The sequence below is a fragment of the Acartia tonsa genome, chromosome 1 (genome assembly GCF_053477335.1).
Source record: "Acartia tonsa isolate MP-2025a chromosome 1, ASM5347733v1, whole genome shotgun sequence".
Taxonomy (NCBI): Eukaryota; Metazoa; Arthropoda; class Copepoda; order Calanoida; family Acartiidae; genus Acartia; species Acartia tonsa.
The window spans coordinates 28,340,574-28,361,466 of record NC_137260.1 but is presented as its reverse complement, the minus strand read 5'-3'; the positions used below and the strand labels follow the sequence as shown (position 1 = coordinate 28,361,466).

Below are 20,893 nucleotides of genomic sequence, written 5' to 3'. Positions count from 1 at the left end.
CTCTCTTTTTGTTTTTCTAACTATTTTTCTTTTTTATTTTCCTTATCTTTCTGTTCAATTTCAGTATCTCTCTTTCATTCGAATCTCTATCTATCTATTTTTATTCTCCTATTTCTCTCTTTCATTTCTATTTCCTACTTTTCTCTTTATATACCTCTATTTTGTCCTCCCTCTCTCTCTCTCTCTCTCTCTCTCTCTCTCTCTCTCTCCCTCCCTCTCGCTCTCTCTGTCTCTCTCATGCTGAATGTCTGTCTTATCCTATCTGAGCTGAGCTAGGATTAAGGACTAATCCTTCTTTTCACAGCTGAAGACAAATTTTAAAAATAATATTTAGTTGTTTTAAAATTTAAAATTTCCTTACCTAAAAAGAAGAGTAACCTTTCTAGGCGTTTGGTTATTGAACCCTATGCACCATTACTCCAAAACACGCCTGACTTAGAAACAGTCAAGTCTAAACTCTTTTACGGATACTAGAGGTTATTTATTCAAGCGGGGAGACCAATAGCCTTAAGCCAGAAAAAGCCATCCCAGGGCTGGGGTATAAAAAACTGAACGGTTCAGTGTTTAGTGAGAGCTTAACGGACTGACCTAAAACACTTCAAAGAACTTCAAATCACTTTTATCCGCTGGATTCAAACTGGTTCTGAGCCACAATGAAAAATAATGTATCGTATTTAATATTTATTATAGACAATTTTCAACAAATAAAAATCAGAAATAATATATTTCGATCTTTCGGGGCAAAACTGAATGTTATCTTAGAATTTTTAATTTATTATGCGGGGAAAGCTGTCTATAATACCACGAATATTTTAATTCTCTCTTCTTTAAACCTTTCTTATTTTTTGTTGTACTGTTTTTTTTTATTTGTAGAATTATTTTCCCTGTCTCTTTCTTTCCTAATAGAGCTCAATATTTAGAATGTTCAAAGCCTTATGTTTCATAGTCCTTCTTTAGCATGTGTATGTGGCTGGTTATTTGTGTTGGTATTAATTAAGAAATCTATAAGATATTGCTCATAAAATTGGCCTTAAAAACGCCACTTACAGGTCATTCGAAAGACTATGTTTATGAATTCTTTGTAAAGTTGTTAAGAGAAAAAAAAACCGTAGCAATTTTAAGCCTCACAATTTAATTCCGGGTTTTAAAATGTTTCTGTACTAACGTTGGACAAAGCAGGAAATTTGTTAATTTAAAAATCAATATGCTTAAAACGGATGTACATAAGGACGTTTGTTGAAGACTATACAGTTTTTAAACCTTCTAAATTCTATCCAACAGATAAAGGAATCAAAGGCAAACATGCCTAATATTAACGATCATAACTATCCGTTACGGAAGGACGGTTGTACTTGCGGACCATCCCTAATTGAAGAAAGGCTACCCTTTTAAAAATGAAAAAAATTGCTTCGAATATTGATTAAGATCGATTTGTTGATTGCCAATTTATTGTGAAAACTGCATGTCAACACAATATCTCCAGGTTTAACTTTTATTTGTAAATAAACATTATAATAGATCCCAAGGCAATAACATTCTAACTATTGCAGACAACGAACCCTTTGATTGAAAGGCCTTTATCTGGAAGTCCTCATTAGGCATTGTAATGTATTGCATCTGAATAGGGGAGACGCATCCCCCCCCCCCCTGCGTTTACTACTAATGTCGTACATCTGACATAACACAGCTTTAGGTACGAGTTTTAACATCTTTAGTTAAGAAGTAGATTAGGCCAAGATTCGAACCCATCACTTACATTCGGTATATATACTTTTAATATAACCATGAAAAAAAACTATTTATAATTTATTAAAAGTAAAAAATCATGGGTATAAATAATAATTCTTACAATAAAAATTAATCATCACTATCCGAATCTGAATCTTGCTTACTAATTCTATTCTGGTTTAAATTTAGTTGGGCAATTCTTTTTCTTGAAGTATATACCCCAGATATCCTGCAAAATATAGATTTTAATTAAATAGTTAAACTCAGACTTACAATTTTTTACATGAGAATTTCAGCTATACTTTTTTCTACGAATAAAACGACTTTGAAAGTCATCCTAATCTACTTTTTGATAAAATAACAAAACTAATATAAACAAGAAACCTTGCTATTTGATGTGTTATATCCAGAACAGCATCAGCTATCAGCCAGGTCAACTTGGATTCTCCAGGTACAACAGGACGTGGTTCTGAAGGTCTTCCATGTTGACTAAGTTCAGGTACTCCAAATTGCAATGATTTTGATAAATTAGAGAGAGCTGCACAATTGTTATCCACAGAGAGTTTGTTTAATTGTTGAATAGAACAGTCATCAGAGAAATTTTCTTCTGATAGGAGCTCGCTTGTTTTTAATAAACCTAAAAAATATTTGGATTGGGTAGGGGTCGAAATTTTAATATAAAGACTTTAAAAATAGATCCGTTTGCCATTTTGTCGGACTTGAATGGTTACTGATTCGGTTATGAAAATACCGTGGCCATTAAACCAGTGCAGTAAGACAATCGACAATCAAACGGTTTGTTGTCTGTATTAGTTTATTAGTTAGATAAGGTCTTTATCAAAATAAAAACTTAGATTTGGTAAGCATATAAAAAAACAAGGATGACAACATCCATAAAAACGAAGCTCTGAAACGGTATGACAGACGAACATTAACTCTACTGAAGTTTTAGAACAAAATATTAATACATATGTTAAATACCAAATTCTGTTTAAGGACATACTGACATTTTTAGGACTTGGTTATAGAGATGCTTCGCTTATAATATTGTATCTTAATGTAATAGGAATCAGTTCTCCAAATATCAGACCAATCGGATGATTATATCCCATAAAAAAATTGTTGTTAATAAAGTTAAAAAATGAACATGTTTAAAATAGACGTACGGACATTATAGTAACGATTATAAAGTTGCTACGCTTTCTAAATCGTACCTAACTACTACTGGAATCATCATACAAAGTTTGAAGTCGATAGGACAATTCTATCATGACTAAATTAACGAAAAAACCTATCCGTTACGGACGGGCGGACGAACGTACGTACGGACGAACCGACCCTAATTATAGAAAAGCTTCGCTTTTAAAAATTAGGTATATGAAATATTTTCCTTTCAATCTCCTTTGCTTTCTGAATGATATATACAGTTTGTCAGAGCGAGAGGGGACAATGCGCTATTTATTTATTAAACTAGTCCCCAAAGTTGTATAATAACGTCTTCTTATGTGTTAGCTTAATAACTTTTGGGACTTTAAAAATTTTAATTAGTTGGCTCATTAAGTTAGGTGTTACAACATTTCAACCATTAATTTTAATCTACAGAAGGGGTAAATTTGTGTATCATAATTGGGGATGTACATCAATGTATCGTCCATTGTCTTATCCCTTTAGATCCCTGACAGTTTGTACTCATACTGAATGAGGCTAATATGGGAATTTTTCAAGTAATGCTTAGAGTAACCTTTTATTGAAGAAGAATATTGGTTGGCAAGAGTTTGATTTGGCGCGGAAATAATCATGGTAGAACAGCTGATCTGGGGTCCTGTTAAGTTGACCCCGACATCCCGGCTTCCAAGGTCAATAAGATTGGCTGTTACAGGTATTAAACAGCTGCTGGCTAGTAAATTATCGTCGGCATCCCAGGGAACAATTCCTAAAGTATATAAATGCATTTGAAACGGATAAACTGATTGTGTATGTTTGTGTCTTTGTTTACAAACACTTAAAGACTTTAAATGTTTTGCTTTCTTTAGATCTTTCAATATTTAGATAAGAACTTTTCAAAACGTTATAATTTTACTTGTTCAATCAAAATATACTCTAAAAATTTTACCCAAGAATTTTACTATTAATTACCTAAAATATCAGATAAAATCAGAACCTCAGAATGACCGATATCTTGTATAGCCTGAATTCCCACTAACTCCAAGCATTGCTTTAACAATGGTGATATAGTTTGCTCACATAGAACCAGCTTTACATCTTTCCATTTCAATTCTTCAGCTATCCTTCTTTGCACCTGAAGTTCCTAGTAAAAAAATGTGACACAATAAAAACTGTCCCGAATTTGTATTAATTTTGAGGAACACGACTCCAGTGACGTCATATTTTTCTTTCCCGAAAAAGTGAAGGGGGGAAGAAAATCTCTTCAAAAGAGATGGGGAAAACTCCCTTTTCTCCCATCTCTTTTTTCTTCCCCCCTTCCCTTTTTTTCTTTCCCCCTTCCCTTTTTCGGGAAAGAAAAATATGACGTAACTGGAGTCGTGTTCCTCAAAATTAATACAAATTCGGGACAGTTTTTATTGTGTCTAAAAATGTGTATTAGTAAAAAAATATAGAAGAAAGTCCATAGGTAAAACAGGGAGTGGAGGTGAAATGTTTCGCTCCTTGCTTTTTTAAGTTAAGTTTTGACAACAACAAATTTAACGCATGTAATTAAAAAAATGAACATCCTTGGCTCGACAATTCAATAATTTGAGTATAGTCATAAAAGATTTGTAATCAATTAGCTTTAACAAACAATGAACTTACCCTTAATTCGATATCTTCTATCTTTGACGAATCAATTTCTAATACAATTTCATCTTGATTTTCACTTCTACAAAAAAAAACTTAATATAACCGACCGCAATGAACCTACGGACCAAGTAAGTTATAAAATAGGTACACATTTGTAAGAAATATCTTTATATGAATTTATTTTAAAGCAGCACAAAAAAAGTCCCCCCCCCCCTCCAAATAAAAAAAAATTCAGATTCAGAGAACTTTACATTTAAAGAGTATTACTTAAAACCTAGTCATTCGAAGTTTTGAAACAATTTTAAAACAAAATATGTAACTACAAATATGTTTCTATGTACAAATATTTTAAGACAATTCTCACGCATTTTAGTATTTGTAATAAATTCTACCTGGATAAAATGACCAAATTGCCGGATACTCCATCCTTCCATGAATAGGGTAAACCAGCAGAGCCAAGATTGAATACCAAACCTGGAATCACACGTCCTGTTGATACTGGCCGCGACTGCTCCTGAATAATAATCACATAAAACAGGTAAAAAATGTTTGTACCAAATAGTGTGGATATGTTTTGTTTATGGAATTTTTGTATACGCTCTGGGCAGACTCTAGTCTAATTGGGGAAAAAAAGATTATTAGATTCTGATAGTTTGTTTATATTTTTTCTGCTATTTACCCTTTAAAATCTTTTTTGATTGGCTGCTATCTTAGATGTTTGAAATTTATTATTTTATATTGCTGTCCAATTGGAATATGCTCTATAACTCATTTGGTCCGTCAATCTTTCTGTAATGATCTGAAGGACATTTTCATCTCTTTTTTTGAGCCTCGCTACTTATGGTCGTAGTCATTCATGATTATTTTTTTAAAGATAAAAAATGTCCACATAATAAACAAAGAGGTAATTAATGTCAGAATGCTTACATTGTAAATTATCAAATCTTGCAGCAATTTTATTACAAACACATTTTGTTGTTGTTTACTAGTTGTTTTATTTAAGTATAGGAATAAAATAATAGAGTTTTTTTCCATTTTCCGCAGATAATATTCAAACAAGGATGACTACTATACATTCACACAACTTTAGACAATAAATATCCTATGCTTATTTACCTTTTTCATACGAATCAAAAATACGTGTTAAATTAAATAAAGAAATAATAAGCTTCGACGTACTTAAATGTCAAGTTACCTATTCCTTTATACGTGCAATTGTCTTGGACTTTGTTACATCAGATTTTATTTATTTTTACACAAGTATGTCCGTATACGTTTCATGTACTACTTTAGAAAAGAAGAAGTCTATATGTATATTTTATTTTTCTTCAGTGGGTTTAGTTCACTTAAATTAGGTGAGGGTGCACTTAGGAGGGCTAAGCTCAACAGGGATATAACCCCGCTAAGGTAGGCAAAAATAAAATAATTTTTCATTTTATCGATTTGCAATTTCAACAGTTAATTTCGACTATATGTTAAGACGAAGACCAAACTGCATAACTTTTGTGTCACTTTTGATTCCTTTGACGCTATAAATGAGGAAGATGAGAAGTGGGAAATAAAACCCCTAAAAAAGAGATGGAGAATATGACATCAAAAGTGCTGCAAAAGTTATGCAGTTTGGTCTTCGTCTACGTTAAAATATCGACATGCCAGCTTTAAAAAAATGTTTGCCCATATTATGTCTACTATTTTGCTTTAATAAAAAATGGTCTTGGCTGACATGGTTAGGTAGCGCCTTATGCAGAAAAGCCAAAAAGGTGAACTTTAAACATTAAAACTTTTTGTTAATATGTTGACTAAGTACTGTTTGTTCATAAATATGTACATAAAAATATCTATAAATAGATGAAAATAGAACAAACCTGATATACTAAAAGAGGAAAACGATGGATAAAAGATTTTAGCTGTGTGGCGTAATTTTCTGTTGAATCCTCATTTTCATTTTGTTCAAGGTTTTTCAACAAAAATTCTTTGGCTAACCCAGATAAAGTCCTGAAAAGCAACAAAAAACATTAATTTGTTATAAACGTCTATTATATGACAATTTTTTTCAAATATTTATAAGCAAAGATTCTCTAAGCCAGGGCATTTCCTTGCGTCACTCATTTGTTGTTAATGTGTATAAAATATGTTTCTTGAGGAAATTACCTAAATGAAGGTGTTGTCTAACGAAATGGACTTAAAAATAAGTTAAATACTGAAACTGTCTAAAAAACACATTACCTTGAAATTGATTGAGGAAATCTTGTTGCTAGTCCGCTATTTACTGTTTTACATACATCTTCTACAAAATCTAAATAAAAATATTAAATTTTTAAAACCGAAGCTTTTCTATAATTAGGATCGGTCCGTCCGTACGTCCGTCCGAGACGGATAGCTTTTTTCGTTAATTTAGGCATGTTAATATTATCCTATCAATTTCAAACTTTTCATGGTTATTCCTATAGTAGTTAGGTACGATTTAAAAAGCATAGCAACTCTATAACCATTACCAGAATGTCCGTACGTCTATTTTAAACATGTTGATTTTTACTTTCTAACAACAAATTTTTATGTGATTTTTGGCATACTGATTCCTTTAACAACAAAGTACAATATTATAAGCAAAGCAATGTCCGTTTGTCCTACCGTTTTAGAGCTTCTCTTCTATGGATGTTCTCATCCTTGTTTATTGAAAATTAAATATTGAGATAAAAGGATGACATCGTTCATGTGTAGCAAATGAAACAAAAAATATCTTAATAACGTGACGAAAGTAAGTTACAGGACAGATTTTCAGTGATAATAAAAAAGGAAGGGAGATTAATATAATGAGAAAAAGATATAATCAAAGAAGCTATATATAAATATGCATTTTGTAGCATAACCGCCAGACCCACGGACTGAGTAAATTATCTACTGGATGCTGCTTGGTACATGGAATATTCGCCTATCTTGAATATTAGCTGATAAGTAACCTTTCCCCAATTCTATTTCTTAAAGACAGGCGGGCCGCCATATGGACATTCTTACGTTTATAATTGAAAAACAAAATGAAAAAAAGCGTTTCAGATATTTTTATGATCACAAAGACCTTGTTCTAATTATAGAGAACTAAACGTACATAATGATAGATATTGTGTAATATTTCGATGCCCGGCCCTCTCTTTAATCGCAAACGTATTTCTCTAAATATAGAGTGTGTCTGTCCATCTGCATCTGCACATCCGGGTTGCGGGATGAATTCAATTTCCGACATTTTATTGTTGAATCTGACCAAGAAAATATTCTTGGAGCAAAGCAACTATATATATGTTATCAAAGGTTAGTACATCCACCTAAAAATTGCAGATTTTTTTATTCGTTCATTATCACATAATAAAATCATCCGTTTTTTCCCCTCAAACTACATAAAACCAGCACAGAATAAATTGAATTTTACTGTGCGGTTCTGTAACCCTGCGAGGATACCCTATACTCAGTATAACCTAACCCAACCTAGCCAACAGAAACAATTAACAGCAGCACCAGAAAACTTCCTTTTCTACTTACAGTCTATTTTCAAAATATAATGGTGGGGAGTGGGAGGAATTAGATTATTAGGTATCTTGCAAATTAAGCAATTTACAATAAGTAAACTTCAGATTTTTTTCAGACTTATTGTCCTTTTCTATATTTGGCTGATTTGATGAGCTTCGCTCATATGTATGTTGTCATCCTTGGACGAACCCCAAACTGTCCCAGTTTTGAGCAAGACGATTCCAGTTACGTCATATAAGTTTCGGGAAAGAAAAAAGGGAAGGGGGGAAGAAAATCTCTTCAAAAGAGATGGGAGAAAAGGGAAGAGATTTTCTTCCCAACTTCCCTTTTTATATGACGTCACAGGAATCGTCTTGCTCAAAACTGGGACAGTTTGGGGTTCGTCCATCCTTGTTAACATAAAATCCTTGAAAATAACTCCCTTGAATTGGAATATTAAATCAAACACTTATATAAGGCAATATTGTATGAATTAAGTACGCAACAATTAAATACGATTATAAAATTTTAATTAAGCAGCTTATAGTGCCTATAAAAAGAATGAAGTCATCCAATACAAATGACCAATGATAGTCCAGTATTAAAATGTATACTGGCCTATCAATGGTCCTTTTTATTGTATTACGTTTTTAAGTTACTTCAATTTTAATGTCTAAAAATAAATAAAAGATGGTTTACACTATTTTTACGTTCAAATTAAATTTAGAAACTGTGTACTGTGTGTAGGTCTGCACCATTCTATCAAATTGTAAAACTAACTAAGATGTAGGTAAACCTTTTTTACAGAGCCACCAAATAAGCCTAATTTTCAGGCGCGCGGTGTACTAAGCCCCCTAGTAAACCTCAGCCACAAAAATTTTTAATCCGCCACTCCAAGAATCAAACAGCCTCAACCGAAGCTATCCTAAGCCCTATTCAGCCTCATCCAACACAAGCCGCAGCTACCCTCTTTAAGCTGTTGCCGCAAAACTGAATTATGTACCGCAAAGCTGCGCGGCTTTGAGAAAGAATCAGCCTCACTCTGCGTAGGCAACAAGTTTTAATTGGGCCTAGTCGCAGCCACGTCGCGCTTTACTTCAGCCACCCAAAGCCGCAGACGCAGCGGACCCCCGTTTCTATAAAGGTAGAAGTGCATAACTTTTAAAATTACAAAACATTTGATTAATTCATATCTTTGTAAAATTCTTTCTAACCTCTAAAAACATGTTATTATTTATGTAAACTAAAGTATATCACATGATAAAGTATCATCCTTGTTGTTATTAAAAAATAAATCATAACAATGTAAAAAATACTAAAACATTAAAAAATGCAAACAAACAAAACATCTGAGGAAAATTCCAATATTTTAAGACTGCTTTAATTGTGATATCACTGTGCACACTAATCATCATCTAGATCAGTGCTTAGAAAATTCCATATTAGGCATATTATAGCAATACACTGTCAAATTTGTTTTCTTTAAACAAACTTTTAATACATTTTATTAAAATATGCTTTTCCATTAGTTTCTTACATTCAATACATCAACCTTTCTCGAATATGCAAAAAATCTTGAAAGTTAAAGTTGAAAGTTTTAGAATATTTTTGTAAGTGTAGAATATAAGAAGGAGAAATGAAATTAAAAGGGAAAGAGACAATTAAGTTATAAATACATATTAATAATAAAACACATGATTTAAAGATATTGTTTATTACAAACATACTATTTAGACATAGAATAAAATGTAGAACTTTCATAAGTTTTAATTATGTGTTGACTTAATATTTCTTTTTTCCTTTAAGGCAATAAGAAAAAAAATTACTATTAGGGTCATAGATTAAAATAATTTGACTGAAAATATTTTAGAAACATAATTTCTTTAGATTAAAAGAGAACATTGACTGTATTAGAGTTTTTTTTTCTTTGCTTTTTTGCTGTTTAAAATACAGGAATTTTGTTTTGGAGAAGGGAAGGGGGAAAAAATCTATTGGAAAATGAACTGCTATATACTAGTTTCAATCATTGTACTTTGATACCAAGAAAAATAATAGATTTTAAAAAGCTAGATTTCTTTATATTTTTGCATACTGATTTTACATATATTAATCAAAACAGTTTATTTAAACAAAATCTGAAAACTACATTTCATACATTCCCTCTATACCCATTTGAAAATTCATAATTAGATTGTTTATGAACATTTATGAAACAGGAGAATATTCTCATAAAATTCATTATATAGAATAATTTTGTAAGTTTAAAACTTTAGAATTTTTAAAATGGTATCAAAATTAAGTTGTGTTATTTTTCAGTTAGGCTCGTTTACAAATAAAAGCTGTAAGCTTTGAGAACAGCTGACTTCGATCTTGTATTCTAGTCTAGGTTACATTACAAGTTTACCCCAAATTTTTGTGGAAGCTGTTTGATTATTAAATCACCCTGGCCTAGAGAATTGGCAAGTGTTAATGGCCGTCTCATGTACAATGGAAAGCATCATAAGGGTCTACAACTTAAAAATAGGTTGATCCTTTATTTAGAAGTGTAGCATTTCATGAGTCCATCCCTATTATACCAAAAACCGAACAAAAACATGAGACTTTTATGTAACTAAATATCTGTATGACTAGATTTTATTTATTACTATAGAACTATATACATAACCAGGCGTATCTGTACATGTAAATTTCATTTTTATATGATAACTTTTAAGGGAGCTATGAAATGATTTATATATTTCTCAAAAAATTGTTGAAAAATATTATAAGGAAAATCACTTGGGTTAGCTCAAGGCATCCTAAAACCAATTTTTAGCCATTAGAATATCAAGTTAAAGTGGTGTTTTATTATCTGCAAGGTACAAAAACTAAATTGTAAATGAAATGAATTAGAGAAAAAATTTAAAATGTATGCCTATAAATCATGAGTTAAATGACTGATTCAAAATTTATAGTTTACACTTAAAATAAAAACAAAGAATAAAAAATTTCCATAAAAAAATGTAAGGGTTAATCCAGTTATTTTTGAATATAAGATTTGTACTATGCTTCATAAAGAATATTTTAGAAGAATGGAAAATAAGGTCAGAGATAAGGGAGGATATTTAAATTGTTTTTATTGTGGTTGTTAACAAACTAATGCCAAACTAAACCACGCGGTGGGGGCGTGATTTAAATGTGTAGTATACTCCTTTTGTTAAACTCAATTTATGGTTTTGTATATAATTGCAACGTATTTAATTTATAAGACTTTGGGCAGCAATAAAATGAGACGTTGGGTATCCCTCTAACTGAACCGATTTTTTATTAGTCAACGGATCTAAATTTGTCTCTGCCAGGATATAATTAAAAGCCTAAATTGGCCAAAGAATAGCCGAAAACGATATTGTTAAACTTAAAAAATTAAAAATAAAGAGCTAAATGAGCGATTGCGTCTTTCTCTTTTTATCGACAGACGCACTTGGATATATTATTTTCATAATGAATGATATGTATTTCCTATTTTAACGTCAGCTTATGTATAAATTTGGTGAGCTATATTATTGAGTAGCGTTGTTAAGTTTGGATGGAAGAATTTTGTAATGAAAGCGAAAGTGGGGTAGAGAATAAGGGATGGGGTAGAAACTAGTTACAATAAATCCAAAAACTCTTGTCAGTGGATCAAATTCCACCTTTATTGTAGCCGTAGGAGGGGTGTTTCCCCAGAAATATTTAGGTTGGATACAGGGATGGAACAATGGGCAATTAATTAAATTTAAGAGTTTTCCCTAAAAGACCAAGAAAACCAGATTTATCTAGAAAATTTGAAGAAATTAGTAAAGGTAATGTTAATCTAATTCAGAAAACTCAAAAATGAAAAAAAGTTCTAAGAAAAAAAAGCATTTATTTGAAGATTTGGTTACCAGTACATCACAATGAAGAAAACATTTTGTAATTAATCACCAGAAAAACCACCCTTTGAACCTAATTACCCGTAGTCCATAATTATAAACTGCCGCCAAAAAAAACCAAGATCGTGAATTTGAAATAAGAGGGTCCTTAGATTGTTTATTACACAAATATCACAGTAAAGTTTCTAACTATGAAATGATATTTCTATAGGGGAAGAAATTGTTAGAACCAGCCTAAAAAAATTATTCAATACAAATTGTTTGGTCTGCTAGAAATTTTGCTAATTATCTTTAATTATTTTTGTCATAAAAATTCAGCGGCAATTGTGCGCTAGTCACCAAAGTCAGTCAAAACCTGCTAATTCCTTCACAAAGGTTTGAAACCCCATAAATATTGAATATTTAATTCAATGTCCTATCCCTAGGTCCCTGGGTTGGATATGGATACATCCAATTATGGGAACACATCTCTAACCGCCAATGCCAATATGTAAGCTTGTTTACACCCCCCTGATGCACCCCCTAAACATAGCCAAGGGTGGTATCAATTCAAACAAAACTCACAGCTTCTTAAAATTCATTAGCATATTGAATATTCTATTTTCACCGCACTGAATATCTATCTTAGAAAGTTATATTATTGCTCTAAATAAATTAAAACTCTAAATTAGTGTAAATTCTAAATCTATTGTATCTTAATGATAAAAAAAACAAGATATATTTGTTGTATTTTGTTATTTGCAATTTTCTTCCCCATTTTATATCTTATTTATATTAAATTTTTTCCTTATATTTTTTACGTTTAACAAATAAAATAAGAACAATAATGTTCAAAAGTAACGAAGCTTTATGAATGATAAGGTTATTAATCAATAGAAAGGACAACGAAGGGAGATAATCATAAGTTAGACAGAATGATAGCCATGGTCTCTTCTAGAAAAGCATGTTATACTTGGACAAATTTTCTTTGGTTTACTGAAATATTTCCTTATACATTACATACCTGATCTATTTCTCCTAACAGTTTTGCAACTTTGAACTTGTTTATTCTTGTAGAAAGCCAGAATTTGTTTGGCATGCATTAGTTCCTAAATATCAGGAAAAATAATTATAAAAATAATAATGTAATAATTGCAATTTAATCTCATAATTTTAGTACTTGCGAAGATCTAATTTTTTTGCAACAGATAATCCTTTGAACTACGTACTATTTATATCACATAACTAACATCTAGAGAAGCCAGAGCATTATATGCTTGTATAATGGGTTGCGACACTCTATGTTAGGTTTAAGGTTAGTTAACATCCAACAGACAACCAACCCTTTGATTGTTTTGTCTGGATGTCCTAACTGTGCATGGTAAGGAGTTGCGCCTATTTATGGGCCAAGGCATTCCTCCTACTCTCACTATTAGTATCACATGCCAGACATAGCAGCAGTATGTACCATTTTCAACGTCTCTAGTATGAAGCAGTGTTGACCAGACTCGAACCCGACACCTCGCAGACAGCAAAGTGGTACGCTATTATTTACGCAAATGCCGCGGGTTTTGTCTGTAAATTGTACCTGTACAACTTCCATCTTCCAAGATTCACTTTCTCTTTTTCTCATCTATTATTAAAAACAGGAATGATTACATCCACAACCAAAAATTATAACAAAATCAAGATTCTAGAAATGGATTTATTATTACTTGGATCTAACACCAGATTATCATTTTCTCTAAAAAAGTAAAACTAGTATTGGGCTATTCCTCCCTCCACTCCCTTTATCCCATCCCTTTCTCTCCTACTGGATAAATAAACTGGTCCATAAATGACAGGGGCAATGTCTTAACCACACTGTGTACAATTACATGCCAAAAATACCAAAAAACTAGAATATTAGGTAAAACTTACCTTCAACAGTTTGTTGATAAATGTTTCTGTTGCTATAAATATTCTTTTAGATCCATCACCCAAATGTTCTGAATGCCGCTAAAACATAAATACCATAGGCAAAATCTTTTAAAATTTCCTATCCTTAGCGCTAAATAGATATAAGTTAATATGTAAGACTATGAAATTTACAGGATTTGGTCCTACATTGCACATTGGGGCAAATCAAGCAAAAAGGGGATTTAATTATTTAGTACCCTTAAAATTCATCCCACAAAAATTTCATTTCATACTTTTTTGTAGGCAACTTAACAACGAACAAATTTGCTTTTATGTTTTTTTCTGTCATTTGAAAGGAACATGGAGATAAAGGTCATTTAATGAAGGTAGATAGAAAATTACCGGAATAACACCCCACGAAAATAGCCCCCCTTTACCCTATCCATCTATCTATTAATCTCTCTATCCATCCGTCTATCTATTCATCTATCTATCCATCTATCTATCCATCTATATATCCATCTATCTATCCATCTGTCTATCCATCTATCTATCCATCTATCTATCCATCTATCTATCCATCTATCTATCCTTCTATCTATCCATCTTTCTATCCATCTGTCTATCTATCTATCTATCCATCTATCGATCCATCTATCTATCCATCAACTATTTATCTATCTATCCATCTATCCATCCATCTATCTATCCATCTATCTATCCATCTATCTATCCATCTGTCTATCCATCTATCTATCCATCTGTCTATCCATTTACTCATCATCTATCTATCCATCTATCTATCCATCTATCTATCCATCTGTCTATCCATCTATCTATCCATCTATCTATCCATCTATCTATCCATCTATCTATCTATCCATCTTTCTATCCATCTGTCTATCTATCTATCTATCCATCTATCGATCCATCTATCTATCCATCTATCTATCCATCAACTATTTATCTATCTATCCATCAACTATCCATCTATCCATCCATCTATCTATCCATCTATCTATCCATCTATATATCCATCTGTCTATCCATCTATCTATCCATCTGTCTATCCATTTACTCATCCATCTATCTATCCATCTATCTATCTATCTATCTATCTATCCATCTGTCTATCCATCTATCTATCCATCTATCTATCCATCTATCTATCCATTTATCTATCCATCTATCTATCCATCAACTATTTATCTATCTATCCATCTATCTATCCATCTATCTATCTATCCATCTTTCTATCCATCTGTCTATCCATCTATCCATCCATCTATCTATCCATCTATCTATCCATCTATCTATCCATCTGTCTATCCATCTATCTATCCATCTGTCTATCCATTTACTCATCCATCTATCTATCGATATATCTATTCATCTACCTATCCATCTAACTATCCATCAAAGTGTTCAAAGTGTCAAATTTGGGGTCACAGAATTCATTTCTCCCCGAGGATGGTGTAAAGGGGGTGGATGGGGATTCTTATTTTAACAAGCTACAAGTTTCACTTAATAATAAATCCATTATAAATGTGGGCATTATTGACATAGATTTTTATTAGCTAATATCTATATTTATAATGATATTATGATTCTTGTTTACTGTTTATATGTATACTAGTGGCTTCGCCCCTAGCCTCTATGGGCTTTGCTCCAAGAGGTAATTAAACAAGGATGACAACATCCATAGAAGCGAATTTCTGAAATGGAAGGACAAACGAACATTAACACTTGTGAAGTGTAAGAACTGAATATTAATGCCTGCTATAAAAGATTGTAATTAAAACTGATTAAATACATGTTACTGTTTAAGGACATACTGACGTTTTTAGGGCTTGATTATAGAGATGCTTCGCTTATAACACTATACCTTAATGTACTAAGAATAAGTACTGAGTATTTAGTAAATCAGATGAATAGGATATTTTTAACATTCAAAACCATTATTTGTTGTCATAAAAGTAAAAAATCAGCTTGTTATAAAGGACCAGTAGATATATTCCCTGAAGAGTAGAATCTAATCGGTTTTGTGGTTACCGAGATCTATTGGTACGGACGGACAGACAAACATACATCAAGCTACTTTGTATTATAGATTAACATCCAGGGATCTAAGGAACAAAACAATAACCGATTAATGTATGTACTTGTACATCCCCAATATAGATACATTAAATAATAAATTATTTTACAAAATTGATTGTCTGTAGATGACAATTAGTGGTTGAAAAGTTTTGATACTCATCTTAATGAACCAACCAATAAAAAATCAATCAAATTTCCTAAAGTTGTTATGCCAACGAATACAAAATGTTATTATAAAACTTTGAAGTTTGGGGACTAGTGTAATGTCCCCTCCCTTTATAAATAAAACTGAAGACGCTAAACATGAAGACCATGTAACTACAAAACTTAAAAACAAAGCATTACCAATAGACAGACAGATAGACTACTTGCTAATTCATATTTAAAATGATTATAAGAACACTACGTTATTTGAATGTTAGCTTTACCTTTCCGCAGTGAGGGAGGGGACATTGGGCTGTTTATAACACTAGTCCCCAAAGTTTTACAGTTGTGTGTTCAAACATTTTAACTACTAACTTTGATCTACACAAGGGATAATTTTGTGTATTATCATTGGGGATGTACATCAATTTATTGACCTTTGTCTTCTCCCTTTAGATCCCTGATATTTGTAATAATCCATAGAAACGCTTATTTAGTTACATTAAAACATCAAACATAAAGAGGTTTAGATTTAGGTTTAGCACCCCCCCTTCCCTTCCCTCCCCATCATTTAGTCAATAGAACTTGAAAATATTCATTATCAACTTATATTCAAAGTCTGATCAAATAAATATTTCTCATAACTATGTTTTTGCGTCTTTTATTTATATGTATTACATCTTACATTTGACTTTAAAAGCGCATTTAAAAGCTTTTTCTTACAACCTTTTCTTGCACCCACCTTTAGAAAACGGGCTAAAAACCCCTACGGGGGCGCGGGGGGGTAAATGAAACCAGTACAGGCGATTATAATATGTCTTTGGGCAATCAAATATCGTTTTTTTAGTCGGTGGCAACCAGTGAAAACATGTTTCCTGATACTGTCTACTTAAATGTTGATTTTAAAACAAACAAAAATAAACTAAAATCTTGACTTCAACTAGAATTATTTAGGACTAATTTCTTCAATTTGTGTTTTTTTCTTTTATACTGTCAAAATATATGTAATGCATGACTCATCAAAAGTTATTTTGTCTAATTACATTAGTTCTAAGAGATTTTATAATACTTTTAAAATTGTTGGTGAAACACAAAAAGTATGCCTTTTTCTGTAAGAAAATTTTTGCATTTCTTGACTTCCATGCATTAGAATGCTTACTTGAAAAGCGTATTTTTACGATTCCTTTGAAATCTGATGTACATTGGGTATGATAATACTCATAGAATGTTTAAAACTTGATTTGGGGGTGGTGAATTGATGCCCCTTGTTGCCCCTATGTGCATTGTGTATGAACATACAAAAGACCAGTATAGACCAGATGAGTTTTTTTAAATCAGGCAAAAAAGTTTCTTTCATTTAATAGAATAATACAGGTTGTTATTTAATTATCATCCCCAGGTACATATGATACCTAAGATTAGTTGCAATTCTAGAAGATTTTCGATAATAAAAATGTGTAAACTGCTGTTTTGGTGATTTTGGAGTACCCATAATTTGATATTCAAGAAGTTTCATATAAAAAGACGACTGGTTAATGAATAAGAATTCTTGTAGTTAAAGAATACCCACCAAGCTAATTTCAACTGCAAGTTTGGTGAGGTGATCTGAAGAATTTTTGTATTCCCTTAGAATTTGACTTCCATGCTTTGTTATACACATCTCTCTGGGACATTCTTAACATTGCATCAAAAATCATCAACAAAATTAAGTACAGGTTTAAAGTTCAAAAAGTCACTTTTTAGTAGCACATCTACCCGATTTTTAAAGTGTAAAAAATTTAATATGATTTAATTGTATTCATCTGATATTTAAATAATTATTTCTGAGACGATAGGCACTTTATAAGCAAAGAATCTATATAATTAAGTCTTTAAATGTAAGAATGTTGATATTAAGCATCCTGTACGAAGAATTTTCAATGTTTTACCTCTTACTATCATAATTCCTTTTCCATCAGAACCAAAACACTTTTGAAGCAAGCAACTAAAAAAGATAGTCCTCTATAATACAAAGTAGAATGATGTCTGTCCGTCCGTCCCTTAAAATCTCAATAACCACTGAACCGATCGGATTATTCTTCAGGGAATATACCTACTGGTCCTGTGGTATTTTTAGGCTTTTTTCTTGGGGGGTGGGACACCCCTATTCCCTTAAAAACAAAAAAAAATCCTTCCCATTTTTTACGAATATTTACGAATTTTGCGAATTCGCCATTTATTCGCGAAAATTTGCGACACATTCGCATTTTTTTTGACTAAGAAGGTAAAAGAATATTTAATTATACCTCTTCAGGCAAAGCCCCTAGAGGCTAGGAGCGAAACCGATTGTTGTAAAATAATTTACACATTCAATCTAGACCATAAACGTAATTAAAATCTATGTAAACCTAGTTATATGGAATATGATTCTTTTATATCGATTGCGTTTAAAGCATATATAGGTTCGTTATTATTCCTTAACCCTCGATTCCTCTAGTGTCACTCAGGAGAAGCTTAGAGGGGTGGGGGGTATTTGGGAATAGACCCTCCACTTTCAATTTGATTTTTATGTAAAAAAAATTGGGGAAATTAGGTCCAGCGGTTAGCTAGATCCTTCGCTACAAACAGAAATCCAGAGAGATAAAGAGACATCCTCTTACTTTCATACAAGAAATATTCATACAATTTCATACAATTAACATTATAACCATTTTGGCTACATTTGAATGTTGAACAACACAAAAGTTATAACAACTAAGAAACATTACAAGTTCATAGTAAAAAAGTAAATAAACATGTTTTGTGAGAAAAAAAATTACACCTTTTTATTTTTAATTGATTTATGAATAAAACGTTTTTAACTTTTTGAATTACTATTATAAATGAAAAGTACTAAAATTTTAACCTAATTTGTTGTAAATTTTGTAAAAATAGTTTTGATTCCATGTTAGAAACACAACTAAAGAATATTATAAATAGAAAGCTGCTTAACCAATTTATTTATACTATGGACAGGTAGAAATCAATGTACTGGTGGTTTTAGTAGATTTTATGCTTTCCTTTTGTAATTACAATAATTCAATACAGATAAAAATCAGGGTATTTTTGGGAAGGGGGTGTATATTTAAATCATTATTTCCTAAAAAGGAAAGGACCGTAATAGAAAGTGTCATATTTTGGTATTTATTGACAATTATTATGATGCTTTTGTTTTTTTTACAACATCATTTACAATTCTTTTTGTTTGGGACAGAAAAAAGATCATCTTAATATACCCTTCCTAATACGATTTAAAGTTTAAATTACAGTTACATAGTACATATGATATCATAGAATTTGTTTCATAAAAGCAATCGTTTCATAAAAGACTTTATTATGATTGTAACTCTACAACAAAAAACTAGTATACTAGTATGTAAAACGTATTCCAAATATGGAAAATTTTAAATGAATGTTTGTTTATAATAAATACTTATGTATGTAATTTCAAGTCTTTTTTATATGCAATCGTTTATGAAGAAAAACTAAGTGCTCCTTAACTTACTTTTTCTGTCATTTTGCCAATAGGGTTAAAAAGCAGCCTAAAAGCATTCCGACCTATACTATTTAACAAAAGAAAGGGGAAGGGGCTTAATAACTATGTCCACATTCCGTGGACCTTTGCCGACTTTCAATTGGGTCTATGAATATCAGACAACAGCATCGTAAATATGAACACATTCAAGTCGCTACAAAAAAACATAAACAAAACGGAAAAGGTCCCCAAGACAGGGGCCAGTTAGTTGTCTGGGTTACACATCTATACTTTTAACATTTATTATTGAACATAATCATCCTTCTATTATAACTAATATTTTTGCCACGGACAGTCCTTTTGAGAGTCCTATGCTAATTTTTTTCTACCATGTGCTTTTTATAATTATATTGCGAATTACTTTGTAACAGTTATATAACAATACTCATTTTCTTTGTTATAGAGAATATCTAAAGCCACATTGATTTAGTCCATGTGCCTTTTTAATCCATAGTTGCTTCGCCTATAGTATCTAGGAGCTTTGCCAAAGAGGAAGGCAGGAGGTTCAGGTACCAACATCTTTCTTCTTGTCTTTTTTTCAGGGGGGGGGGGTAATATATTGTAAACTTTTTCAATTGGGCCGGGTCGACTTTCCCTACCCCCAGGGGCGTCCAAGCTTTTTATTTTGGGGGGGGTAAAAAAATTTTAGGGGGGGGGTAATTTGTGTTTTCGGGGGGTAAAATGGCGCGCGAAGCGCGCCGCAAATTTTTTTTACCCCCCCCAAAATTTTTACCCCGGGGGTAAAATTTGCTTGGGGGGGGGGGGGGGGGTAATTACCCCCCCTGAAATCTGTTGGCAGGGGTAAATTTAGTTTATCCCCCCCAAAATTTACCCCCGGGGTAAAATTTTTGAGGGGGGTAATTTAAATTTTATTAAATATATAGTATTAAAAATGCGCGCGAAGCGCGCAAAATTTTTTTTTATTAGAGATTTTTATTTTGGGGGGGGTATTTACCCTCCTAAAATTGTTTGGGGGGGGTAAATACCCCCTACTAAATGGTTGGGGGTGCCTACGGCACCCCCAGGGTAGGGGTAAATTTTGAATGGGGGGGGTAAAATGAAAAAAATTTTGGGGGGGGGTAATCGCCCCATTACCCCCCCCCCCCCCTTGGACGCCTATGCCTACCCCCTTACCAAAAAGGCTAAACCAATTCCCTGAATCGGAAGGGCAGAAAAAAATTTCAAAAATAAAAAAAACAATTGGTTGAGTGGTAATTGAGAACTAAACAGATACACAAAAAACGTTATTAAAGGGTGAGCAAAAAAAACCTGCAGATTTTTAAAATTAAAAAAGGGCGGC

The 20,893-nt window shown here is 32.1% G+C and overlaps 1 protein-coding gene across 1 annotated transcript; it reads right to left on the bottom strand.

Moving 5' to 3' along the window:
* Positions 1-1,790: 1,790 nt before the first annotated feature.
* LOC145316973 (uncharacterized) lies at positions 1,791-18,994 on the bottom strand. The gene is made up of 14 exons (XM_080157832.1): positions 18,925-18,994; positions 17,969-18,024; positions 17,611-17,714; positions 13,818-13,895; positions 13,486-13,530; positions 12,922-13,006; positions 6,754-6,823; positions 6,393-6,522; positions 4,920-5,041; positions 4,540-4,606; positions 3,865-4,036; positions 3,470-3,661; positions 2,113-2,365; positions 1,791-1,957 (listed from the first exon to the last, which is right to left on the bottom strand). Exons 1-14 carry the CDS (start codon positions 18,963-18,965, stop codon positions 1,858-1,860), a joined length of 1,515 nt encoding a protein of 504 aa, XP_080013958.1. The 5' UTR covers positions 18,966-18,994; the 3' UTR covers positions 1,791-1,857.
* Positions 18,995-20,893: the final 1,899 nt, after the last annotated feature.